Source organism: Phalacrocorax carbo, chromosome 3 (assembly GCF_963921805.1).
Source record: "Phalacrocorax carbo chromosome 3, bPhaCar2.1, whole genome shotgun sequence".
Taxonomy (NCBI): domain Eukaryota; kingdom Metazoa; phylum Chordata; class Aves; order Suliformes; family Phalacrocoracidae; genus Phalacrocorax; species Phalacrocorax carbo.
Window position 1 is genome coordinate 92,768,687 of NC_087515.1, and position 27,962 is coordinate 92,796,648.

The window sequence follows — 27,962 nt, forward strand, 5'->3', positions numbered from 1 at the left end:
TTTTTTTCTCAATTTTCTTAATTAAAAAAAAAACAAGTATTTGCTGGCATCTGAACTTCACTGGAGGACTGATTACACTGCCTTATAATGGAGTGTTTCTCTCAGCAGCACTGTTTTGTCTCTCTGGTGATCTAACAGGGCATGTTAACTAGAGACTTGGGAAAAACCCCCACCTTCCTCACACCTGCGGGACCGCAGGATGGATGGATTTACAGGGCACAATAAACCCCCGGGCTGAAGAAGGGGAAAGACTGCAGCGGATTTCAGTCGAGGAGGAGAAACCGGAACTAGTGGGAGGAGAAAGTGAAGGGAAATTTAAACGGGCTGAAGTAATTCAGCCGCGCAACCGGCGCTGCAGTTTTTGGGGGTTTCGGGGTGTTGTGGTTTTTGGTTTGTTTTTTTTTTTTTTTGAGTGGATGCTGCTCGCCGCCCGCCGCAACTTGCCGGCTGCACCCAGACCCCCGAGCCCGCCTCCCCGGCCGCTCCGGAAGAAGGGCGGCAGCCCGGCGGGCCGCCCCCGGCTCCCCCCGCAGCCCCCCCGGGCGGCGGCGCCGCCGCCCCAGCCCCGCTCCCCGGCGGGCCCGCGGCCGCCGCCGGCCCCAAGGCTCCCCGCGCGCCCGGCCTCTGACCCGCGCGGGCTGCCCCTGATTAGCCCGCTCCCGCCGGAGAGGGGGGCGCGACGCGGCCGGTCAGCCAATCAGGAGCCGGGGCTGCCCCGCTCTGCCCGCCCCGTCGGCGAGGCGGGCGCTGGCGGTGGGGGCTGCCGGGGGCGGCGGGCACCGGGCGCGGGCAGAGCTGCGGGCACCAGCCACGACGCCACCGCCGCCACCATCGCCACCACCGCCACCGGGCGGATCCGCGCTTCTGCCGGAGCTTCTTTCGTCGCTTTACTTTCGCGGCCCCGGAGCAGGGACATTATGCCGAAGAGAAAGGTGAGGCGCCCCGGGCGTGTGGCCCCGGTGTGCCGCCCCACGCAGGGCTCGGGGGGAGCCGAGTGGCGGCCGGTGGGCGAAACGCGCGTCAGGGGCCGGGGGCGCCTGCTGCTCGCCCGCCGCCGTTCCGTTCGGGAACCAGCCGATTGCTCCCGAGCCCGGGTATTTTGCTGCCTGTTGCAAAGCCCCCCTCCGCCCTCCCTTCCTCCCCTCCCTGCCGCCGCCGCCCCCTGTTTACTTCCCCAGCGCCGCGCGGGGCGGCATCGCCCCCGTCCCCGAGGGGGGTGGTGGTGTGTGAAGTCGCTATCACAACTCCGGCCCCCCCCCCCCCCCCTCCTCCTCCTCCTCCTCCTCCTCCTCTTCCCTCGGCTGCCGCCGGGGAGAAGCGCTGCAGCAGCCGCGGCTTCGCCCCTGGCCCCCGGCGGGAGGAGTTTCCTGCTGGCGAACTCCGGCGCCGCCGCCGCGGGGAGGGGGCAGACCCCAGCCGGGGCGGCCCGATCCCGCCGCCACCTCCCGCCGCGCCCGGGTGGTGGCTCCGAGGTAAAAGGAGGAGGAGGAGGAAGGTGTGGAAGGGGGGGGGAAAGGCAAGCCATGTTTAAAACAAACTACACCCTTCTCCTCGCCTCCCGCGGCAGACCCGTATGTACCAACTCCGGCGCCCGGCAGGGCCCCGAGGGCGGGTGGCGGCCGGCGGGGATGGGGATGGCGGGGGGGGGGAGGCGCCTCCTGAGGGAGCGCCCGCGGCCCCCGCTGGGACGGTAGAGCCGTGGCGGAGCGGGGGGACGCGGCCGCTGTCCCCCTTTTTTGTTTGCTCTCCGACGCACCTCGGGGCGGGCAGCCTCCGCGGGGCGGGGGGAGCCGGCTGTGAGACCGCGTTCCCGGTGGGAAAGAAACTTGGGCGGCCCTTCAGCGGCCGGGCTGGGTGTGGTGGGGGCTTCCACCCCCCCCCCTTCCCTTCTCTTCCTTGCTTGAACCGGGAGCCTGCCCCCCTGGCCGCTGTGCCGGCAGGAGGCAGGCCGAGCGCCACACACGTTACACCAAAAAAGAGTAGCTGCGGTTCTTCAATTTTAACTAGGTCAGCCAAGGTAAAGCAGTTCGTGGTTTGGGGGATTTCACAGAATCACAGAATGGTAGGGGTTGGAAGGGACCTCTGGAGACCATCTTGCCCAACCCCCCTGCTTGAGCAGGCACACCTAGAGCAGGGGGCACAGGAACGCGTCCAGGTGGGTTTTGAATGTCTCCAGGGAAGAAGGCTCCACAGCCTCCCTGGGCAGCCTGTTCCACTGCTCTGTCGCCCTCACAGGAAAGAAGTTCTTCCTCATGTTTAGGTGGAACTTCCTGTGTTCCAGCTTGTGCCCATTGCCCCTTGTCCTGTCGCTGGGCACCACTGAAAAGAGCCTAGTCCCATCATCCTGACACCCACCCTTTAGATATTTATAAGGATTGATAAGGGTTGGCAATTTTGGATTGTAATATTGACATTTCAGATTTCCCAAAATGTCACCAGTGATCTCCTAATACACCATATCTGGGCTGGGGCTGGAATCTGTTTTAATAGAGGTACGGGTAGACAATGACTGCCAGGTAGCTCAGTGTTCACTTCTTGCCGTTTCCATACTCCATGTGGGAGGTATCAAAATGTCAAGTCATCAAGTATGCTACCAAACTATTTAATTCATCACTAAGAACCTGATTCCAGTTCTGAAAATGGATAGGACTGCGGGGTGGATTGCCTTCATTGGGATAACTGGGCTTGAAGTTAGTGAACATGGGGCAGCTTTTCCTCCTGCTCCTCTGTCATTGTGCCCTCGTGAAGGCCATGCATGCTTCTGGTCTTTCAGTGCTGTCACTTGTCATCAGGAATAAGTTGAAAATTAGCCTGTGCTCATAGGACTCTTCACAACTTTGGAAGCTTTGCAAACTTCCTACCCAGTTTCCTTTCCTCTCTGTGTTCTTACCTACCGATAGTGTTTCAGGCTGTCCTTCCTAAGAGGGGCTAGAGTTAAAGTCATTCATGTAAGTTTTTGTGGTCTGTCGTGAAATGTTTATTAAGCGAAACTGTCTTTGAGTAGTATGTCCACAAGAACATGTCTTCTTTCTAGAAGATTATAAAAAAGTAGTAAAAACATTGCATAGGGGATCAGAGCAATGGAGATGAATTTTAACGGCGCAGTAAATTTGTATGGGTAAACGTTTGTGTTTTAAAATTATATATGAAGTATGGGGTTTGGGAAGCACTGGTTCCAGGAAAAGTGTGTGATTAGCGGCCTTGCTTTTTGAGAAAAGTGGAATTGCCATAAGCATTCTACAATAGTCAAATTTTATTCTAGAATAACATCCATAGAGTGAGAAGGTAGTGATGCAGCAGTAGCTGAATAATTACACCAGTCAGCTTCCGCATGGAGACAAAACCATCACGTGCAGCTAACAGTCAATTCTTCTATTAAAATTTCTAACTTACAAAAAGACTGCTAACGCTGAAAGTTTTGTAAGGAAATAGACATCGCAAGTCAAAATGAGACATTTTCACAGTTATGGCAGTAAGTAAATAATATTGAAGAAAGGGCACGAAGCCCCTTGTACCTGGTTTTGTGTATGCCTATGTTATCTAAACTGGCTGGTCCTTTTTGTTTGCTTTTCTTTTAATCTCTGATTTTTTTCATGTCTGTGAAAACTGAAGTCAAGTTGCTGAGTCCCTGGCCTTACGTTCATTTATGAATATTAGTAATAAAAAAATGTAGGCTGTCTCCTCTTCTCTAGAGGGCTGAGGCTTAAGGTGTTGTGGCATCGTTGGTTGAGGGTCAGGGGGAAAAGGAAAAACTTACTGTGTGTTGAGATGGCGTTAAATACTGTGCTAAAACAAAAAGAGGTTGAATTCTGGACTCCCTCTGTCAGATTTCTGCACCCTTTATCTGTTGTGATAACATGTTGTGGTGGAACGTGGCCTTTCACAAGAACAGCATGCCCTGGTGTGGGATCAACCAGAATGCTTGTTGTGGTATTGATGATAACGAGCGCCTTGAAATGGATTGGGATGTTCTGCTTTGTTGCTTGTCTTGCTGGAATTAGCTCTGGGGTCATACTGAAAAACTCCTTGACCTTGAACAGCCCCAGTAAAAATGTCTCAATGTTAGCCATAAAAGGATGAAGAACCATTCTGCATCTGATGACAAGGAGAATCGTGGCATGGTCACATGTGCCCATGTGCATCAGCATAGATACGTACATCAGGTACGTATCAGGATACGTGATTGTCATCAAGGTGAATGGTACTTGCACCTTTATGTAGAATGTGCACGGTCTCTGAGGGATATTAGTAGGCAGGTCAAGTGGTGACTTGTCTGGTATTGAATGGGGAGCCTGTCAGTTAGCTGGGGTTGCACTCCAGAATCACCCAGCTTGTTCTGTAATCTGACTCTGTGCAATGCAACCTGCACCTCACATGTTGTTTTGAAAACACTTGCAGTTGAATTAGATGTGAGGACTAGATGCAGCTTTTTCTCAAGTCTTTTTTTCAAATTATATTCAAAGTTATATATTGAATAGTTGAATATATGTGATATTAAAATATAACATCGTTGAATATTGCTGCTGTTTCAGAGCAAATAAAAAATGTGGTGGTCTAATTAGCCGCTTCAGTAGACTATTTGCTGCCTTCTTGTTGTCAGGAATGTTAGTTTCTGCAGTACAGTTGATGCTGTGAAAATGTAATAGAGAACATCTGTGGTGGGTTCCTGTTATGCAAGCGCAATTTCTTTAAAGTCAGAAAGGCTAGTTGGTTATATTTTCTACAGAAAAACAAACCCTCTGAATATTTCGCTTGGAATGCTGCTCCTTTAGTGGGTTGTAGAAGGTGCCATTTTCCAGGATTGTCATATCGTAGTGCATTTAGTTACATGATCACGTGATAGGGTTTTTTTTGTGGGACCCTTACCTTGCTAGTTGCTTTGCCAACCAGGTGTCTAATCAATGTATTTTCTAATCCTTGGGGTTAAATGCATGGTCTTACATGTACTCACCTAAAGCTGTTAAATTCTACTTTTTTTTTTTTTTTTTTTTGTCTGGACCTAAACTCAATTCTCTTTGTGAAATCCTTCTTTATGTTTGAGTTTGCATTTCTGAAGTGTCATGAATAATCAAGGGTAAATGTTGTTCCTCATCCACTGGTAAGGAAATGAGGCACAGAAGTAAATGGTCAAGTCCTGACATCTTGGATTCTCAGGCTAAGATATCTGTCCTGATTTCCGCTCCCCCCTTCTTGTTGTTACTTCTCCAAATCTATTTTCTTGCTTTGTGGTGTGAAACTGGGGAACTTGCAATAGTAACCAGTTCTATAAAATTTTGTTGGGAGCAACCTGTATGTGATCAAACACCAATTAACTAATGAAGCCAAGGGTCCTGCAGGTGACAGCTGTTTGCTGTGGCTCTGAATGATCCCACTGTCACGGTTCGGTCTGTGGAATGAGGTGTTGATCTTGTGCAAAGAGTAGTAGGTGAATTTGTGTTCACAATGCAGCAGTATGAAGCTCACTCAGGTACTGTTCAGCTATACTTCATGTCACTTCCCATGTTTCGATACTTCCGCTGTGTGCCAGTCTGTATCAGTTCAACATACCAGCATCAGTGTAACTTAGTGTTTTTTTCTGCTAAGGTTATCTTCATTTTGAAGCTACTCAGCAGGAAAGAAGCTGCTGTGGTGTTGTGGGAACTCGCACCTTGCCAACAACTTATTTCATCCACTGGGGTGGGAAGCTCTTGATCTGTAGGAGAGGCACTCTTCAGTTTATCCTAGAACACTCTGTTAGCAGTGGGATGCAGAAATGGGGGAGGTTCTGAATTTTATTTCACACTCTGGACGCAATTACAGGTGAGAAGGGAAAAGGGGATCAGTACCAGATCCGGATGTCTTGGCTGCTGCGGCCCTCTCCCCACTCCCATTCTGTCCCACTTCTCTCTCCAGACTTTCGCTTGAACTCCCCCTGCGTTTCATGCTGACTGCTTCCTCCTTTCTCCCTGTGCTCCATGAGGACTAAGAGCAGAAGTCAGAGCTCTGAAAAGGTAGTTTCTCTTTCCACTTTTCCCATTGGATCAATCCTAGACCATGCAGTAACTACTGGAAAACAGGCTAGGTGACAGTAGATGACGACCTTCTTTGCATCTGTGTCACTGAGGTACCCCTGACTTTGGAAACTCCTTCCCAATGGGCCAGCAGAGTCCTCAGGTGGGATTCTACCTTCAGCATTCTTTGCAGGGACAGGTAAAACAATTGTTATGCAGAGGTGCACTTTAACATTCAACCAAGGCAAACAGAGTAGAGGTGCCAGAGCATCTTAAAATATTGCAGGAATCTTCTGATGCAAGGGAAAAGGATGTTTTGTCGCTCTTCAATTTTAGAAATTGTACCATTTGTACTAAATTTGTAACTATTGAGAATTTTAAACCTTGATGTATTTAAAGCAATTGAAAACTGCTTAGCTGGCCTACTCCCAAGTGTCTGTTGGCCAGACTGACTCAAAGGATCTACATCTATTGTAATCATAGAAAAACTAGGCAGAAAAGATCACAAATGTTATCTGCATGTGGCACACTTAGGTATAATACACTGTAGCAGTGTTGAGTGGCACTGAAGAAAAAACATGCTTGAGCAATGCTGCTGTGCTCTGTTGCAATAAATTATGTTTACAGGGCTATTAAATACATGTGAGGAATATTTGTCCACGTTTTATATTAACAATACACTTTAAAATAGCTTAGAAATGGCTAATTATATAATTTTAGCGATGACTTTTTAGTTAGGGAGGGTAAAAGAGCTCATTGACCAAGGATTTATAGATCTATAATGTTTCTGATCATTGTATACAAGTCTGTAAAAACCTGACCTGTTTATTAGCAATTGATAACAATGTAGCTAAATTTTCTTCTTAGACCACACCGAAATACAGTTGGACTTAATGAACGGGCAACGTAAAAATTCTTAGATTTTTCACTGGATTGTCAGTTAAAAATATTTCTTAATGCTTCTTGGGCGCATTAAAGCGTGGTGTCTGATGAGGCGTAGCCAGTAGTACAGTCTTTGTAAGTCATTACCTTGGAGTTCAGAACTAACCAGGTGCAGGTAATCTTTTTATATCCAGTAGCTCAGCACACCAACAGGGGTAATATTGTTTTGTATTCTAGAGTATCAATATGTTAAGTTTAAAAAAAACTAGAAGTCCTGTGTGTAAATGGAATGTGGCAGGTATATGCTGTTTAGTTTAAGGCTGCTTTTCTTCTGTCTTTCTTGAGAAACTTCACTTTGTCTGCTGTTTTATACCCAGACAGTAGCTGTACATGGTATGTTCAAAGGTATATCCGTGTTGTTTAAGAGAAATTGTATGAAGTTGGGTTTTTCCTGACATGAATCTAATATTGTTTTTCATGCAGAGTGTAAATAAACTAGGTCCAGAGATTTCTCTTGGAAATTACCACTTTGTGGGATCATAATGGCCACCATCTATTTTCTGTTCTTTAACTGCACTAAGCTAGCACAGCGATTTATCCATGATGATGCAGTAGCCAAAAAGGTGTTTTAAGGTGCTGGACTTGTATTTCAGGCCATTATATTTCATTCTCTTAATGTTCATTTATTTCACAGGTTTGATCATGCTTCTGATTTTTTTTTTTTTTTTAATCCTGGATCATTTTACTGATCCAATTTAGAGATGTTGCTCAGTGGCACAATGAATGTGTGGTAACCTGTTAGAAGGGAGTAGGGCTGGGAATGAGCAACTGGGTGCATGCAGAAGTAAGATGCTCTTATACCAGTTTTATTGTCAGCAAAATTGGTAGTGTGAGACTTTACAGTTTGGGCTATAGTTCAACAGATACTTCAAGCTGGCGTGTACAGGCCAAAAGAAGCAATTCCAGATACTTATTCCTGTCCTTACTCTGATTTAACCTGTGGTTAATATGTGTTTGAGGTAGTTTTTGGCCAGACCCATCCACTGATGTAGTTTCCCACACCTTGGCACAAAGAGTTAAGGTGGCTTAATGGCAGGAACGATTAGGTGGGGAAGATCTGGACCTCTTCTTAGCAGCAGTTAATCAGATGGCAGCCTTAGACAGCCTTTTTTTGATTGTCCCTAGCTTAGAGTGCATAGAGGAGTATTCTTGAATTCATTAGAATAATCAGAACAACTCAGTGGTCAAATTGTGTTATTGCATCATTGGGAGTGGGGATGGGGGAAAGGCATTGGGCTTGGTTTTGTTTTGGTTGTGTCCCCCCACCCCCCACATTGTTGTCCTTGGAAATAACCAATTTTCAATTAATTACTCCTGTAACTTGGAGATACAGCTTCTGTCTTCCCGTAGTAAAGAGTGGGTGTACTTGGCAACAGTGAAAACTGCAAATATAAAATGCAGTGTTCCCTAGGAATGTTGGGATGTCTGCAGAAAAAAAAAATGCCTATGTTCCCATGAGCATCGGCTTTATGGGGACTGTTGGGGGTATGTTTGCTCTTCCCACCTAGCTTTCTCTGTTGTCCTAATGCTACCCGAGTTTGTAGTTGCAAAGAGTGCTTCCATAGTTGGAAATTAATTGTCTAATGACATTTTTGCCTTTGCAATATTTTGTTCCTCTCAAGCAGAGTTGAGGAGAGGTGTCAGTGCTCTATTTGTAGTAGGAAAACATCCTTTATCTCTACTGTTTCCTTTCTTCCTTATCCCACCTGCACCCTCTTGGAGATATTTTATTTTCTCCTTCTCTTGAAACTTTGTTTAGGTTGTCTATGAAGCTCTCCATTCTGGCTGTTGTAGTAGAGCAGTATTCTAGTTAACCCGGGCTGGCACTATGACAGGGATGTAAGAGGTCGGTGTTATCTAAGGCATTGTACCAGTTGTGCCTTTGTTACTTGCCTCTTACTCAAGGACCTGCTATCATCAGCTTGAAGGTTAGATGTTCTGTGGCACCAGTTAGCTGAAACAACAACACAGGCTCTTTTCTAGATTATTGTGGTTTTATCACAGTTGTGTCTTCTGGGAGGGGAGGTATTATAGACCTCTTTTCAGGCATTCAGAGTATTTGTCTTTGTCAGAGGTGGCTATTTTCAGGAACCAGTTGTTACTGAAAGTAGTTGACTAAATTTAATCTCTGTCTTTAAGTAGATAATTTTTTTCTTTTTTTTTCAGAAGTACTTCATGCTGATTTTGCTTGCAGATCTGACCAGTTCTATTTAGATACAGATTTCAGAACCTAATCTTCAAGGTTTTAAAAAAGTCTGGTTCTGTACCTAAACTTGTGTGAGTTGTTCAGCTTCATCTCACTAGCAGAACTGGCATCAGCTTTGAAAGGTCAGTGTCGTGGTTTAGCCCCATTTAGCAACTAAGCCCCACCCAGCTGCTTGCTCACTCCCCCTGCCCCAGTGGGACAGGGGAGAGAATTGGAGGAGCAAAAGCAAGAAAACTCCTGGGTTGAGATAAGAACAGTTTAATAATAGTAATGATGGTGATGATGAAAAAGAAAATAGTGAGAGGTAAAACCCAGGAAAAAAACAAGTGATGGCAACCGCTCACCACCTGCTGACCGACGGCACCAGTCCCCGAGCCGCGATCGCCGCTCTCCCTGGACAACTCCCCCCAGTTAATATACTGGGCATGACATCATGTGGTATGGAATATGCCTTTGGCCAGTTTGGATCAGCCGTCTTGGCTGTGCCCCCTCCCCTCCCGGCTTCTTGTGTACCCGGCAGAGCATGCGAAGCTGGAAAAGTCCTTGGATAAGTGTAAGCACTACTTAACTCACTGATGTTTTAGTTGTTGCTATCAACATTATTTTCATTCTAAGTCCAAAACACAGCACTATACCAGCTACAGTGAAGAAAATTAACTCTATCCCAGCCAAAACCATGACAAGAAATAATATTATTGGGGATTGGATTTCATCCATCATGTTCTTTGAATCTGCCTTTTTATTTTATGGTGGCAGTAAAATGGTTAAGCACATACTGAGACAAGCATTTACTTACTACCTAGCTGAAATCTCATGCTTGGTGTTCAGGGGACCTGAATGATTTCAGATGTACTGTGCTCACTGCTCCCATGTCTGATCTGTATTTTTCAAAATGCAGCTGATTACTTCACTGTCTGAAAAAGGAACTGTCTGTCTAATTTTAAATTACAATGCTGTTTTTTTAAATCTGAGCCTCTAGAAACTGCTGTTACTTCTTCACTCTGCTGTGGGTAGAAGATGTCGTATTCAAAAAACTGACTACAGGGAAGACAAACTTGGAAGGAAAAATGAAAGCCAAACCAGTTGTGAGACTTTTGAAATGTCCCATCAAATTTAAATGAGTTTTAAATTATATTGGTCAATCATTGACCTCTTTTCAGTGGGAATAGCAAAACCTCAATCTACAATGAAAGAATTTCCTCTTTGGAAAAGCATTTATTGTGGCTGGTTTTGGATATCTAGAAATACCCCAGGCCTAACTTGGTTTCTGTCTTGCCTGGAAGAGCATAAAGCTCGCAGAAGTTATCTGTTAAGAATTAAAGAATTTAATAAAATGCATTTTCTGAACCTACTGGTTTTGTTTGTAACCAGGCTGTTTCTATTCTTATTTTCTCATATATTCTTTGAAAATGCAGTGCATGTTAACCAGTCACTCTGTTTGGCTTGAATCTCTAAGCAAGAATGGAGACTTCGATTAGGAAATGTTTTCCCTGATTTTTTTTCCTTCTAATTGCATATTAACACTAGGGGATATTAATGGTGGTCTTTGAATACAAACTTTTAAGTACTGTGTGTCTTTTCAGAATTTTATGATCTTGACATTCTCTTCCGGAGAATTAGAAAATTAAATAGTCTGCTCTTAGTATCTATAAAGATGGAGGAATTTAAGATCTGAATATGACACACTGTATAATATTTCACTGTAATCCTTCTTAAAAGATTAAGAATATATACTTAAAGAATATTTAAGCAGGGTGGGGTTTTTTTTGTTTGTTTTGGGGTTTTGGTCAGGTTTTTTTAGTGAAAAATGTGTGTGTATATATATGCAGTATATATGAAAAAAAACCTTGGATTTTTTTGGAAGAGCTCAAGACAGATATAATTTTGGATAAGTATTTTAAAAATCCGGTCACTAACCAGATCTATTCTGGACTTTATTTGTGGGTCTGCCAGAATTACTCATTTTTTAAATTAGTGACATGCTTCCCCCCTACCCTTCCAGGATCAGGCTCTTGGTAGAAAAAAACGAAGTGGAGGGATGTAGTAGGAAGAATACCTGATTTTGTAACACATTTACTAGGGAGAATGAATTTTACTTGCAAAGTTCATTCACATTGGCTTGGCAGTGAGTACTGTTCTATCCTCTGAAAACAGAACAAAGAACTAGATAGAAACAAAGGTTAACGATAAGATGCTGGAGGAGCTAAATGAGGAAACAATGGTTAGAAGGGTGTTGGCAGGAGTTGGTTGATGTTAAATTAGTCAACACATAGTCTTTGTTAATCTGAAACAAGAAATAAACAGGATTTTAATTATGTTTATGAACTAGCACAAAATTTGGGAGCTGCTCTGAAGACAGATAATTAGAAGATGTAGCAGGTATGGGGAAACAATTCGTTGAATTAAATTTAGTCTAATGCAGAGTTCTATGCAGGGAAGTGAGAGGAGGGAACATTTTAGGGAAATATTGCAGTAAACCCTGAAAAAGGCTTAGGACTTGATATGTCGTCTTGCACTGTGGTTTTGTTGCAAGCTTTTATCATATTTTGGTCGGTGAAAAAAGTTGTTGGAGGAATGACCAAAGCATTACATCATGGAAATTGCAGCTAGAACAGCGAGCCAGGAAAGTATCTGCAGGCAAATCCCATTGCAGGCAGCGTATTGAGATGTGGCCGAACAAAACAGCTTGCAAAGAAGGGAGGAAATGCTATTGCAAATGCTCAAGTGCTAGGATGGTTAAGGCTTTTCTGCCTTTCTAACTTCTTATATGTGGTAGTGAGAATGAAATTTGCATCTGCTTTTTTTTTTTTATTTTACGTGGGTGTGAAAGGACTAATTTCTGTCCCATCAGAGCCAAGGTGTTGAGTTTCGGCTAGTAACAAGATCCTTCGGGGAACGAACTATCTGTTTCCTTTTATAAGCAACCTTCTGTACTGATTGTTACTCCTCAAATACTTGTACTCTCATTCTTTGTGCTTTTTGATGTACTCATTTATAATAGCACAATCTATTCACTGAAGTACAAACAAAATATTTATCAAGAAGCTGGTCACTGCAAGTTCAAACGTGTACCTCTGGATCTCTCAGACAGACATCAATAACTTCACTACTTTGTGTTACTGTGTTCTTGTCACATCCTGCTTATATGGCAGGGTTTTGATTAGGAAAATTGAAGCTTTTTGTTTCTTTTGTGGTGCATCTCTACCAGGTAACCCAGCTTATGAACAATAAAAAAGGAAAATTGCCTGTATGTTCTCTTAAATGTTTCCTTAAAACAGTTATCTAGTTTTCTGTTTTCAGTTTAACAGTTCTGTAATGGTGTTGGCATTGCAGATATGGCAGTATTGGCCTGATGTGTGGAAATGCTGGTTCTTACGTGTATTTCACAGCTGGTGAAATGCAAGAACTGTGTATACAAACAAGCTCAATTTGAATATTCCTTTGTGTTTTAGTGCTCTCTACCATCTATTAATATTCCTTTGCTTTTTCCAGTCCTCTCAAAATAATTTTCTAGGTTCCCCTTAAAAAGAGGGGGGACAAAGCAAATAAAAAAGAAGCAGATTGCTGATAGACACAGGGAACCTTCCATGCAGCCTTCCAGGTTAATGTTGTGGTATAAAAGTTACACAGCTCTGACAGATCTTGCAAACCTTAGCTACAGCTTAATTTAGAATCTTATTGCCAATGTGTAGTGCTAACTGAGGTATGAGACACCGTGTGGTCATCTGAACCTAAAACTTGCTATTAGTTTAAATGTCAGAAGTGTATTTAGCGTTAGTCAGTTAGCTTCCTTCCATGTACCTCTGTGTTCGGGGCCGGGGGGGGGGAAGTTACTGTTATCTGCGTCCTTATTTGCTTTTTGTATTTTATCTGCCTTGTGTCTTGTAGGCATCCATACAGTATCAAGCACAGCAGGCCTATGGGGACTACTTCATGAGTATAATACAGGCATATGATGGAGTACAGCTGAAGAATTACTGAGGCTGGAGTACTGTCCTTGTCAAGTGATTCAGTGCTCGCACTGGTCTTTGATTTTGCCGCACAAAACTTGCAGCGGACAGTCCCGCTGCTGACTAGTTTGCGATGTGAGGCACAGTATCTAGGGTGCGTTTTAATGTGACTGGGGTGTAATGTGAAATACGGGTGAGACATAGCATTATGTCATGTGGAAAAACGTGCCAAGGGGATGGGTTACTTAGTGTGTTTGGTTGCTCTGAAACCAGAGTTCCTTCAGTAGTTTGTCACCAGGACAAAAGATGGGGGGAAGGGTTCCTGTGGAAGAGTTAGGGACAAGGACTTTAAGGTTTTGGTGGTATCTACATAAAAGTTTTGTGACTTCCAGTTACTAGTGCAAACCGTCACTGGATGTGGCATGCCAAGTTCTTTGGGAACTATGCTTGGCTCAAATCCATTCGTGTACAAATCTCTCTGGTCCCTCGGGAGAGGAGGAAGTACTGCAAAAACTAGCATGAAGGCCCGCATTAGCTGGGACTCACTGGAATGTCTAAGCAGGACTCACAGAGGGGAAAATAAGTTTCTGTTCCCCTTCTAACAAATATACTGTAGCCGTATTGGGCATGGTTTTTTTTTCTTTTTCTTTTTTTGGTGCGTCTGTCAGCTTAAAGAGCCCCAAGGCTGCTTGCGACTGCCCTGTGCTACTTCATTCTTGTCTGTTGTACTGGCTCAATTGTTTGTGCAGTAAAATGATTCTGCTGGAGCAGGGAAGACTATATATTTATAATTTGTCTATATATTTATATTATTTATAAATCTGTTTAAGCAGCATGCTATTTTTCAGCTGGATCAATTACCTTATTCATGACATGGCCTCCCACGCAGCTCTGCCAGCATACTGGGGAGCCAAGGCCCTGGGAGGGTGAGCGCAGCCTCCAAACGCCTGGACTTGTAGTGCTGAGTGTGGAGAGGAGGGAGCAGATCTGAAATGGAAATGAGAGCGTGTCAGAACCCCTTGCTGTTTATTCACACCTCTGAGATTATTACTGTGCATGTCCCTCCACGGAGAAAGTTATGTGGCCTTCAGAATTGCTGTTGGATTTTCTAACTTGAGAGGGAATGCTGGGGTAATTAGCTAACTTAATTGAAGTATGTTGTGTAATATATCATAGTAGTGTACGGTGGTTGTGGTTGCATTAAGAGTATTTTAATATAATCTCCCCCCCCCCCGTGGTTAGCTTCATGAGCAGTTTTTAAAACCTGTTGTCAAGCAATAATACTGGCATCTAAAATCAAGCTACCCAGCCTATCAGAAATGTAGGAGACTTGTCTTTCATTATGCTAAAGAGAATGGGGTAAATTACTGTGTGTTAGCTCTGCAGTATTGCAGGGTGAGAGTTTGCTCCTGGGCAATTACTGCAGGGCTGTTGGTGTGTGGCAGTGCCACCTTGTGATGGTTTAGCCCTGTTTCAAAGCTCTGTGGTTCCTGAAAGTGCAGCAGGGTTAAAGGAGCCTGTTTGTGGAGTGTCGGTCAGCTTAATTTAGTTTATGGTGAGCTTTTTAGCCTGGCTTCTGAAGGAAATGAACCATGCCATCTTTCTGTCCCTACCCCTGTAAATACTGAGCCTCTTGACCACTATAAGGAAAAGATTATAAAATCTGAAAGAGCTACCATATAAATAAGTGCCCAGGACAGGAATGATGCTATTCGAGTTCCCTCCCAGGGAAAGGGTGTGGAGCAAGTTTGTTAGACTTGAGAAAATTCATGTAGGAGGAACAGGTTACGAATTCATGAACTACAGAAAAGCTATACCCAGAGCTTGTACTGTATCATGAGCTGAAGAGGGAAGTCGTAGGAAACAAGACTTTGTTAACTGACAGTGGTCATGAAACTGGTTGGTTTTGTTTTTCCCGATGGCTTTTGATCCTCCCAGCATCGCACCGTCAAGCTGTAGCGACTCTTTAGTAACCAAACTGAAAGGCTTTCAGGAATGCAAACCTGAATCGAGGCTGCAGGCGGCTGGTGAGGCTGCAGTAGCGCAGGGAGCAGCGGCCAGGCTCCATTTTGGATGCCTGCCTCTGTTGCTATTCCGAGTTGCTCTGCGCTGCGCAGTGCTGCTTAACTTCGTGCTGTTTTCTAGCTACTTAGATGATCAGTCCTCGGCTTTTTTTTTTTAAAACCAGCTGCTTTTGTGGCATGCTTCCTTTCTGTCAGGAGAGCGCAGAGTAACAAAGCCACGTTTTATTCTCTGGTGGGGGGTGTCTTTCTGTAAGTATGTTAGAGCCCAGTGCCAGGAGAAGGCAGTGGGCAACTGCTGCAAACTAGTCAGTCTTTTTCTCTGCTCCAAACCATAACTGTATAACTTCGAGACGTTCTGTGTCAAAATCTGGGGGGAGGCTTGGGTTAGGATTGAAATGGAAAGGCAAAGATAACTAGCCTGCTCCTTTACTGATTGAAAAAACAAAACAGCAACCAAATTGCCTTCCCTGGTGCCTGTTAAATGGTTTTTTGAAACTTGCCATTCTTGTAGTTCTCTACTAACTGCTGCTGCTCCTCACTGTTTTTCCATGAATTGCTTGCTTCTAGGTGGAAAGCCAGTCATTTGCAAAATGTTAAGTAATATTTCTTGAGTTGTAAACAAAAGACAGAAGCTTGCTTTATTGTTGTTGTTATTACTTTATTTTATTGTTGTTTTTATTTTCCCCCTCTTGTGGCTTAAGTAACGTTTCTTTAGTACCTCTGGAAGACCAGTATTAGAATGGTCAGGTTGATGTTTTGTTCTTGTGAAGAAGCATGTTTGTCCCTAGTTTTCCTGTCAGTGTCTTGGTGTTTTACTGATTTTTGCTGTTGTGATGGATGAGATGAGATGAGGGAAAGATACTGTTAAAGCTTCCAGCTGAGTGAGCCTGAGGCATGAAAGGAGTAAATGAGGTAACGAAATCACTCATTTCAGTAATGCTGTACTTTTTTGGTTCATCTTACCGCATCTCATTGCTGGTTAAGTTCATGTTTGGGGAGAAGTGTGTTAAATTTCTCTGGGATTTCAAAAGCCCTAGTAGAGCAAAGCTCAGATTTCCAGTTCATACTGTTGTTCTACCAACTGCTGATTAGATGGAGCTCCCACTGGACCTTGCGGATGCCTTGGTTAATTGGCTAGAGGGACCACTGAGGGACGCTGTGTGGTGTGATATGATATGTGTGCACCTGGTGATGATCAGTCCTTGTGTTCTTCCTTGGAAAACTTAGAATGGCTTTGGTACAATGCTGCTTGTAAATACTCGTGTAAATTTGCCAGGCTTCTTTTAAGTTGCTGCAATGTCTTGAAAGAAGAATCTTCATGGTAATCTTTGTTTTGCTGTTGCCTAGATGCTTTTAAGTCTCTAATAGAATAGAATCATGGAATAGTTTGGGTTGGAAGAGACCCGTAAAGGCCATCTAGTCCAATCCCTCTGCAATGAGCAGGGACATCTTCAACTAGATCAGGTTGCTCAGAGCCCCGTCCTACCTGACCGTGAATGTTTCCAGGGATGGGGCATCTACCACCTCTCGGGGCAACCTGTGCCAGAGTTTCACCTCCCTCATAGTAAAAAATTTCTTCCTTAAATCTAGTCTAAATCTACCCTCTTTAAAACCATTACCCCTTGTTCTGTCATAACAAGCCTACTAAAAAGTCTGTCCCCATCTTTCTTATACGCCCCCTTTAAGTACTGAAAGGCCACAATAAGGTCTCCCCGCAGCCTTCTCTTCTCCACACTGAACAACCCAACTCTCTCAGCCTGTCCTCGTAGGCGAGGTATTCCAGCCCTCTGATCATTTTTGTAGCCCTCGTCTGGACCTGCTCCAACAGGTCCACGTATTTTCTGTGCTGAGGGCTCCAGAGCTAGATGCAGCACTGCAGGTGGGGTCTCACCAGAGCACAGTAGAGGGGCAGAATCACCTCCCTCAACCTGCTGGCCATGCTTCAATGCAGACCGGGATACAGTTGGCCTTCTGGAGTGTGAGTGCACATTGTCGCCTCACATCCAGCTTTTCCTCCACGAATAATAAAAATACTGACTTAATATTTTCTTTCAGTCTCCAGAGGGTGCTGAAGGCAAGGATGCAGCGAAAGTAACTAAACAAGAGGCAAGTATATTTATTTTATTTTTCTTTTTTTTTCTTGGCATGTAATTATTTAACTGGAGGTCTGCAGCCTTGTATATCAGAAGAGTGTGCATTGCTCTGGCACTTCTAGTGAGGTGTTTTCAGTGGGAATAGTTACAGTAAAGCACATTTGTAGTTTTTATGGTGTAATTTGGTTTGGTGTACTACAGATTCATACAACTTAGTAATACACAAAATAAATTTCACAAACATTTAAGGCTTTGATAGACAAGCTCTGGTGGATCTTGTGATCACAGTGTAGGATGTTACTGCCTGGAACTGTTGCCGCCTAGCAGGTTGGCGGATGAGGATTAATGCACAGACCTCAGCCAGTCTACTTCACAACTATTCTTAGTTTAAGTGACTGATGGAAGGGTGTCTTGAATTAAGATACCAGGCTCTCAACTGGGCAGCTGACACATTTGTGTGTTTTCTTTGTCTGAGTTAGTTTTAAGGGCACAGTAAGTTCTGTCAGAGAAGGCAAGGAGACAGCTGGTGATATCTTGACCCCTACAGTAAAGTTTGCTAATTTGTTTGCCATAGCCCTTACTGTGAATTTAAAAAACAGGTAGAGATTACGAGGATTCATTTGTGGCAGACAAAGTTAAACCAGGACCTGGAAAAGAGTGGCTGGTTATTCAAAGTAATTAATAATTAATTGCTGATCTTGTAAATCTTTGAGCGTGTTTGAATAGGAAAAATGCTCTAATGAATTTTTACACTTTCTGAATTGAGAAGTCAGTTGTTGGTCTGTCCAATAGAAAAAGTGGAAATGTGAAAATATTTCAAACAATAGTAAAGTTTACAATAAGCTCCTGAAAAAAACAGAGTAAAAAAGCGGTCTGAGAGGAATAGGTTTTGATAGCTCAGTAACTTCCTATGGAATTTCCTAGAAGACAAATTATTTTCTTTTTCATACTTTATGAAAAGGCTGACTAAATCATAGTAAAAATAGAATCTCCTTTGCTCTGAATCAATGTTTTTCTCTGTCCCAGTTTAAATATTATTTCTTCAAGAGCCAGAAAAGTAAAAGTTCCTTCCCCTAACAATCTGAGACCTGATTGCTAAAATAAAGAAGAAAGACCAAAAAGCTTAGAGAAATACACAGGCTCTGGAGAGAGCCTGCTGACCCTGAAATATGAGAGCCCTTAGAGTAGTCTTCAGTCAAGGTGAGATAATAGTGGCTGTTGATGCTACAGAAAAAAACCCTGAAGAAATTAAGATACTCACAGGAGATACATGTGTAGCTCGTAGTGTGTGAGTGAGTAAAATAGTTGTAGGATTAGATTAGAAACTGTGGGAGCTCTTGGAATAGGTAGAACTTATGTAGGAAGGGTGGCTTCAGTCTGAATCACAACAGCCCTATGTGGATGGCACTGAGGAGACCTTCTGATCTATTTTAGACTAAACATCTGCGGGGAGGGTGGCAAGTTCTTGAGAGTACATAGGGCGAAGTCAGAGCTCCCTGTCAGGCGGAGAGCAGAGGCTAGCACAGAAGTCATAAAAGTTTGCATCTGATAAGGTAACGAGCCATCTTGAGAAATAAAGCCCTGTTTAATTCATGCAGATGAAAACAGGCGGTCAAGCCAAAATGCAAAAGCTGCAAATCTAAATCTGGGCAACTTGGACTACCTGGCTTTAAATGAGGACATTGACATAATGGGCAACTCAGAAACTTGTTGGGACACTGTGACACCAAGGCACAAATTATCCAGGGTAGAGAGCCAAGTTGCATTAGTTGTAAAGTAGCTTTCTCTTACATGTCTTTTATATTTTTGTAGGTTAATTTTATCGATAAGTACAGTGGAATCCTTTGTGGATTGCCAAGCCATGTGTAAATAGGGAGTATATAGTGTGGAAATTATGCCAGGTATCATCCAACCACAATAATAAAAGTGGCCATGGGATGTTAAAGGAGATCAGAGAAGCTCTGAGCACAGAAATAGTGTTGATGGAGATTTATGTTACCCTTCAGAGATTTGGTAAAAGGCATGGGATGGCATTACAAAGGCAAAAAAGTTAAAACTATAAATGCTTGCTTCCTGGAGGAACAAATCAAAGGACCATCCAGGAATGTAAGTGCAAATAAACTCTGCTGCGGTTAGATTTGATATCAGGAAAAGGAGTTTTATTAAAAATGAGAGCCTATTAAAAGGAGCAGCTAAAAAGTTTAATGGTTTCAGGTGGCAAAGAGGCTTTGTGGTATGCCATTCTAGAGGGTTGCAGAAAGGCGTATTATTTTCCAAAAGCACAGCACAACCCCCTGCCCCCCCCCCCCCCCCCCCAACAAAAAAAAACAAACCCCAAACCAAAAACCCAACCATACAAAAAAAAAAAAAGGCAAACCAAAAAACAACCCCCCAAAAAACACCAAGAAAACCAAACCTGAATGGTTTAATAGCAAAATAAGGCAAATGTATTCGTTTTGAAAGTTTTGAAATTTTGAAAGTTGTTTCAAAAGTTTTTTTAATTGATGGGAAATAATAAGGAAAGGAGCAAACCCTCCAGCGTGGCAAATGTGAAGCTAAAAAACAGTAATGGAACTTCTGCTGCGGAGAATTCTTAGGGAGGTTCTCACAGTGGAGCCTTTTCTCATGGGTGTAGGGTTGGAGGACATTCTTTAAATAAGTGTGAGTGAGAACTAGACAGTATTCACCAGCAATTGCCAAGCTGTTAAGTGCAGTATGTAATTTACTGCTTGCATTGGTCTCAGTACAAGAGTAACTGAAGGTGATGAAATGCTCTCAGGACTTCAGATAAGGGATTCTGGAAAATAAAGCCTGTGAGTCTAACTTGCAAAAGTAGTTAAAAAAAAAAAAGTGTATGTGGATAAATGTATAATAGGAGAGTCCACATGCGTGTGATAGCGGGCCATTTGATACAGTTTACTTGCATGTAAAAACTGCTTTTGATAAGGCTCCCCAAGCAGGTTCTTAAAGAAACTAAGCTAGCATGGATTAAAGGGAGGATCTTCTTAAGAATTGGTAACAGATAAAGATATGAGCAGAGAGTAGGGAAGAAGTAGTTAATTTTTGTGATGGAGGAGAATTACCAGGGGAGTGTTGGAAGGATTTGTGTTTGAGCTTGTACTGCTGAATGTATTCATTAATGATCTAGGAGAAGAGGTACTGGAGAAATGACAAAGTTTGCTGAAATTTACAAAAAAATTATCAGGGTAGTCAGAAGTGAGAGAGACAGAGAAGGTTGTTTTGTCACTGATAACTGGGTAATAAAATATCAATAGAAATTCAATATGGAGAAATGCAAATTAATACATGGGGTCGAGGGGAGAAGATACAGTGAGGGTCACCCAATCAGCTGTTAGTCAGGGGAGAGATTGTGAAATCGCAGTGAATAGTTACTAGAAAATGTCAGTTGTTCTAAACAAAAGGTAACTAGAATATAGGAAAAAATACTAGAGGACTGAGTGTGAAACGTCAGTGTATCACAAGGTTAATTTGTGCTCCTGGATGTGGGACTAGTAAATGAAGTTCTCCTGACTCTGCCTTAAAAAGGCCATGATAGAACGAAAAGGATACCAAGTATTGTGGGACAAACGGAGAATGCAGAGCAGCTTTAAAAGAAACAAAACCACAACCCAGATTTTCTAGGATTCTTGACTTTTTATGTAAACAGTGTTGTGGTGTGATAAAATCATCAGTAACACAGAGAAAGGCAGTTTGGGAGTTATTACTCATGTAACCCGAAAACAAGAGGAATCTAGTGAAAGTAAGAGGTGAGAAGTTTAAAGGAAAGACAACAGAGGGGCAAGGTTTTGCTTTTTCTTTTCCACACAGTGCATAATCCTATTATGGAACTCATTGCCACGGGATGTTATGGAAACTGAAAGTGTAAATGGGTTCATTAGGTTATTAGACAAATTTTATGGAGAAAATGACCCTTGGGGACTATTAAACACCTGATGTGGATATAATATCCAGGTTGGAAAGTTTGCAGCTGTAGATTGCCAGAAGCTGGCATGGTAGGAAAGTGCAAAGTGTTGTTCTGTGTCTGCTCCATTTCATAGACTCTTTCCGTAGGTGTTTGCTAGTGGGCCGGTGTCAAATAGACTGTTGGGCAAGCTGCTGGCTCCTGGCTTAGTACAGCTGTTTGGAGGGGGACAAGGGTTCCAAAAGCACATAAAAATGTGGCCTTTGCTGACTTGGCTGCAGTTCCTTCCTTATAATCAGATAACACAAAATACGTACAAACTCTGAATGAGAATTAAAATTACTTACCCGTTAGGCATTTTTAAAGAACTGAGGGTTTATGTTGGCTTTCTTATGGCAATACAAGCCTTCTGTGAAACCAATCATGGAACAGGAACAGTTGGGGAATATGGGAGAGAATTATAATTTCATCCAAAACAACATATTATCCTTTAAAAAGTAGATGCTAACATAATATTCCAGTGCCCAGATGCTGAGGGATAGAAATCATCTGTTAAGAAAACATATTTTTAAAAGATGATGTCTTCAGCTAGGAGTTCTTTGATTACCTGACCAAGTGAAACACTATTTAACCTGTTACAAAATAATGCTCGGCTGCTTTGCTATCAGCTGATATTCTAAATTGCCAAGAAAAGAGGGGTTTACTTTTTTTTTGTTAATGATGCATAAATATTTGATAGCTGAAAATATCTTTAGGTGTTTTTTGACAAGGCTTCTATTTTGCTGGATGCAGATCTCAACTATTCACTACTGCTTTCCATTAAGAATACTTAAATGGCTCCAATGAATACAAATTACTGCATTCTTCAGATATTAACAACAGCTTTTTCCTGTTGCAAGATGTGTGGAGCCATGTTTTTTCAGCTCAACTTAAATGTTTAGTATGTAATTAAGAAGATATTTTTAGTCAGTTTTATGACATAGACCGAATTTCAACTCTGTTTGATAACGATGCTGTGTAACTGGATCATGGGTTCGTCTTGTTTTGATGAATACAAAAATATTGTGAACTAATGAGCTTACAACTTTTGCTAAGACATAACTCATCTTCAGTAATAAATTTATGACGAAGAACAGAGTGAAATAAAATTCAATAAGGAAGGTGTATTGAAGCAATAAAGAAAGGTGGAGGAAAGCAGAATATCTGAGTTTCTTCTTTCCTTTTGAGAGCTGTGTTTAAATAGAAGAAACAATTTCTCCCTCTCATCCTGCAGCTGCCTTCGTGCACCTGGACTTCGGGACTGAGTGTGTGGGGAACTGAGGAAGTAGAAGGACTTAATTTCATGTTTTCAAATTTTAGCACTCTGATATCCTCTAGAGAAGGGTGTTAACTTTATTCTGCTGTTAATCAGATGGTATTTTTACAAGTAGTGTCTGCTAGATTATAAAAACACTGCTCTAAGTATTCATGAGAAAGGTTCAGCATCCTGTGCAAGTGTCAAGCTTGCTGTATTTGTGAACCTTCCATAGAGCAGCAAGTACTCGTATTCGGAAGTACTTGTAAAATGGGGGAGAGGGGAAGGGGAAAGTATTTAACCATTTGGAGATTTAGACATTATAATTCCTGAGCAATTTTTATTATTAATTTTCACATCACTTTGGCCTTTTAAAATTATGATTGTCAGAGATGAGGAAGATGTGAATTGTGTTCCGCAATAGAGACGTATTTTGGTAGGGGCATATTTTATCCTGTCACCGTGAAATGAGTGATATTACGTTGCTCTGGATACTGTTTGCTCTAAGCCTATAAAAATGTTTTCCCCTTTTTTCTTTTTCTGTAGCCCACGAGACGATCAGCAAGATTGTCAGCTGTAAGTATGTATAACGCCTCTTGGTATATACTTTTCTAGGCACATATGGTTTCTCAGACCAAACAGGTTTGTTATATTTTGTTTGATTCAATTTTTATTCTTGCTGAGGGATATTTAAGAACTCTAGAGCTAAAGTTATCTGTGTTTTCTTGGTTTCAGGTTTCAGGTTGTTCTGACAAAAGATGTATTTCCCCACCTCAGTGCAACACTGTCTGTTACGTGCAGTATTGACTTCGTACCATTTTGCAGGCTGATGTTAGTTGTGGAAATGCAGCTGCTACTTTGGGAAGGAGAAAGAGCTGTCCTTCAAGGACTTCATTTGATGCCACGACTAGTATTTGGTTTTAACTTCTCTTCCCTGTTAGAATGTATCTGACTTTTTTAATAGTTTCTACTAATCTCCACATTTTACTCTTAGAATGACCCTCAAATTGCTTTGAGATGAGTGAGCTGGTGAAAATGGGTGTGTACAGTGATGAGGTGCATTTGTGCATTAAGGTTTTTCGGTCCTTTTTCTAGAAGTGTACTAATGAGCAGGAAGTAAGGGAAGGTGTGGGGTGGAGGTGGCTGGCTGGCTTCTGGTAATGCATCTAACACGCTGTGCAACTGAAAATGTTTTCTAGAAACCTGCTCCACCAAAACCTGAACCCAAACCAAGGAAAACCACGAAGGTAAATACTCTTCTTTTTAGTTAGTTGCCATCACTGTAGCCAATAATAAGCAAGTATACTACTCCTTTGCCTTGCAAACAGTTTGATTCATAGTGTTTTCGTGAGGCGTTGGCTCTCCTGCCCTCCCTGCAGCTCCCCCCGCCCTGGGGGGAAAAAAAACCCAACAAATTAGATCATTCTTTTCTTTCTGTTCCACCCCTTCCTGGCCTCATTACTGGCCTAAACAAAATGTCTTGCCTGTTTGATATGCAGACCATGTTAGTTCGTAGCAAGTTCCTAGTTTAAGAAGAATCTTTACCTTTCCTACACCTTTCCTGAAATATACAGGCTTGGTTCAGTAAGCTCTGGCCGAGACCTAGCAATTTCTACAATAGGATTTGAGATTACTCTCTGCCATCCTGTTTCCTTGTCTAGAGGGGCAGTACTTCATTTCATAGTGAGAAACTCTTATCTGTTCTTGAAGCCTTGCCATTGCTGAGAATGCACAATTATAATTAAAGGTGAAATTAAATATATTTAAATTGAATGGTTTGGGTTTTCTAGGCCAGTTACAGTCAAATTAAAATCTTATTAGTGTCTGAAATACCTTTTCAGGATTTTTGCATATAAATCATGTACTTCAGAAACTGTAGATATATTTGTGCCCAAGGGGGAATGTTAAATAAGAGCAATTGCTTTATTGGGAAAAAAACCATGCTAGAAACTGAGTCTAGCACTTGTCCCACTTACGTTTTTCAAGTCCTTTTATTGGTATCTCAGTTGGGCAGGTATCGGTATACAAAGTCTGTGTGTGAGAGTAAAACTCTGTGACTTTGAACACTATGATTTATCAAATGAAATTAGCAATAAAGTCTTGCTGAGTGTCTTAAAGACACTCTTCTTTCTTCTTAAAGACACTGCTTCTCTCTTAAAGAAAGAGTATTAATAAAGAAGGGAATATGGTAGCTTCTGTAGCTTCATGTACATGTTGTGAAATGAGCTCGGTGTTACGGAGTCAAAGCTGCGTGAGAGACGTTTGAAGCTCACTTCAAATTAATTTCATGAATCCTTTACAACATTCTTCTAAGTAACTTTTTAATACAGTAGTCTGCTTTTTTCCAAACTCTGACTGGATCACGTTTTAAGGATTATATTAATCTTGGTCTCCTAAACAGAAAACATCAAGTGTGTACTCTGAGCCTGCTAGTAAGCAACCAAAGGTGGTGCAGACTTGAGATAATTTTTGGTGTTAAAATCTTGCAAGTTATGGATTTACTAAGTCAAATCCTCAGCTTGTTCTTTTGTAGGTGAAGAGTTAGGACTATACTCACAGCACCAATAAGCTTCTCAGTGTGTAACATTGAAGCTGAAGGGTGAAAGGAGTAATTCAGGCTGCCCTGGAACTAGGATTACTGGTACTCCCTGCTTACCACCCTGCTCCTGTATAGGGATCGTTGGGGAAGGGCAGTGAAGGGAGACTGACCTTAATATCCCCGTTCACAGCTACTGTTGCCATTTTACATGGAGAATCTGGAGCAAATGATCACATGGAAGATCTCCACAGTGTTTATCAGAACCTCTTTAAATACTAATGTAAAATATTCAGTGAAATGCCATTTAAATTTTTATCCCATTGCACTTAAAAAATCCTTAACCTATGTCTCTGCTAGCCTTAGATCACAACTATAAATACATATAGAGTTAAAAAAAAAAAGGTTTCAACATATGAATGGTTCGTTTAAGAGCAAATCTCCAAATGAAACTGTAGCTGTTATAATAGTTCCTTTTGATAAATTCTCTGCTTTGTGTTGCTGCAGATGGAATTTTATCAGTGTTTGCCTCCCTAGTGTGTTGGTTGGTTCTTTCATTGACATGGAATGAACATCACAGATGTTATCAAACTAACAAAAGGACAGCCAACAAAAATGCTTAATTTTTAAAATCTAATTTAATATTTCATGTTAATAGAAAATGTAGTGCTGTACACAAGCAGCGTGTTGTTTGTGCTTGGCTAAATAAGCTTTCATTATACTGTAATTGGATTTGTTCGTACAGATATCTTGTATGTACCTCTGTATGTACAGCTCAGCTCTACCAAAATAGTTTGAGGGGGTTTTGTATCCTTGTAAATTAGCAGAAACAATAAAGAAGCAGGCATCAGCATTTTCTAGAAGTTTTGAGAGTCTCTGTATAACTTTTGTGGATATAAAGTTTTCCTGGTAGTCTTTAGCTGGTTTTCGGTTTCAGTCCAGCACACGCAGCTTGCCAAGACTGGCTTTTTAGATCATACGAGGGGGTTTTGATACAGATGTAGGGTGCTGGCTACTCATACAATGTCTGTGCCCATGTTTTTAATCTCCTGCCAGAAGGAACCTGGAACAAAGGCCAACAAAGGTGCTAAAGGGAAGAAGGATGAAAAGCAAGAAGCTGCAAAGGAAGGTACTACACCATCTGAAAATGGTGAAAATAAAGCTGAAGAGGTACTTTCCACACATACCTCCTGCTGATTGAATCAGTGTTTTTTAATTATTCAGCCTTTCAGACATTGATAGCATGTTCATAATGTTTCTTTTTATTGCCCATAATGTTATTGCAGATTCGCATCTCTCGCTCAACTGTTAGTGTTTCAACATCCAGAGGTGCCCCACCCAGCACACTGTCAGTAAAAGGGCAGATTGAAACAGTGAAAGTTAAGGGTACGGTAGAGCATTCAGCATGTGTGCAGTGAATAGGAACAGGTAGTAGTGTGGTGCTTTTCAGTATGAACAATGGAAGCTGACAGGTAAGGCTTGTATTGCTTTTGAAAAGCTGGGACCAATAATTTAAGACAAGTGTGTGAATGTACCTGTTTCGTTTGTGTAAATGTAATACGGACACAGGTTTGGAACTGAGCCGGTGCAAATAAGAAATGGAAGGAGTGAGGGTAGTTTGGGTATGTAGGTACGTAACGACAATTTACTATAGTAATTAATTTCTTTCTTTCTTCTCCACAGGCTCAGAAAACTGAATCAGTAGGGGACAAGAATGAATGAAATATCATGAAAATTTTGGGTTGATTTTATGTACCTCTTGGACAACTTTTAAAAGATATTTTTATCAAGTATTTTGTAAATGCTAATTTTTTTAGGACTATGATAGTTGACATATTAAACTGTATATGAACATTTCCCTTCTCATAACAGTGCTTTTAGAAATTCCCATTGTTGCCAAGTAATATAAATATCAACTTAATATTGCAAGGTATGTGTAAAATTGGATCAGCATTCCATACACTTGCTTTAAGAAATTAAGTCTTGTGCATATGGTGATGTTTTTACTGTGCGTATTTGAATTTTTCATGCAGTTTTTCTAGAGCAATAATCAGTGGTGCTTTTGTACTTAGGGTTTATGTGATTTTAATGAAACATGGATAGATGTGGCCACCTGCTGACTATTTTGGGTTCTTTTAATGGATTAAAATAAAAGGTCTCCTTGCCTGCAAAGCTACAGCCTCCTAATGTTTTCTCTAAATCTGAAGAATGCCTTACTCATGTTTTCAACTGTTACAAGGAAGACTAAACGAATCTGCAACAGTCGGTTTGCATGCAGTCTGTTTGCTTTTTGGCTGACATCTGATTAAAAAATACCCACGCAGGAGTAGCAGGCTGGGATTTTCAGTGGCCCACAACTTAAGGGACTTATAGATGTATTCTTCATACATACATTCTTCAGATACACTGTTACAGGGTGAGTAGAGTTGCCATACTTTATCAGGATATTGGGTCTGTAATGAGCTATCGATGCAGAATGAATTGCTTGATTGGTAGAGACATACAGTAACTTAAAAGTGGCTTTGTTTCTCCCCCACTCTCCTTCCATTAACTTGCATCGTACTCTGTGGAAACCTTTCTTTCTATCTGCGGCCTCAAATTTAATATAAATAGTAATTGCTGTTCTGCTTCAGCTGAGGACAGTTGTTAATACATTGAAATCGCTGTTAAACAGCGCTATATATTTGGTACCTGGTAGAAAAGGAACAATGAAAGCTATTTTTGAGGTGATTGTGGTGATATGGTGGATTAGCTAATGGTTTTTTTTTTTTTTAGTGTCCATGTTTCAACTCTGCAGCTCATTCTAAGCTCCTTTTATAATTTTTCTCCTTCTCTTTTCTCTAGGGGCCCTGGTATTTCTATTGTTACTTCTGGGATGGGAGGGGTGAGAGAAAAGATGTTCCCTGTTCTTCAGTAGCATTGATTTGTATTGCTCAAGTGGTGGCCATTATGTCTGAGGATACCCTTTGCTTGTTCAAGTCAATAAATAAATGACTGTTGCCTGA

The 27,962-nt window shown here is 42.0% G+C and overlaps 1 protein-coding gene across 6 annotated transcripts; it reads left to right on the forward strand.

Moving 5' to 3' along the window:
* The first annotated feature begins 401 nt into the window (after positions 1-401).
* Positions 402-27,962, forward strand: HMGN3 (high mobility group nucleosomal binding domain 3). Of its 6 annotated transcripts, none has more exons than XM_064447758.1 (6): positions 402-932; positions 17,168-17,218; positions 22,968-22,997; positions 23,621-23,668; positions 26,014-26,127; positions 26,641-27,962. In XM_064447758.1, the coding sequence occupies exons 1-6, from the start codon at positions 417-419 to the stop codon at positions 26,677-26,679; spliced, it is 798 nt and encodes a 265-aa protein (XP_064303828.1). In that variant the 5' UTR covers positions 402-416; the 3' UTR covers positions 26,680-27,962. The 6 variants fall into 6 exon arrangements, with proteins under 6 accessions (XP_064303828.1, XP_064303830.1, XP_064303829.1 ...); XM_064447760.1 differs by having other exon boundaries at positions 26,014-26,086; XM_064447759.1 differs by having other exon boundaries at positions 26,017-26,127.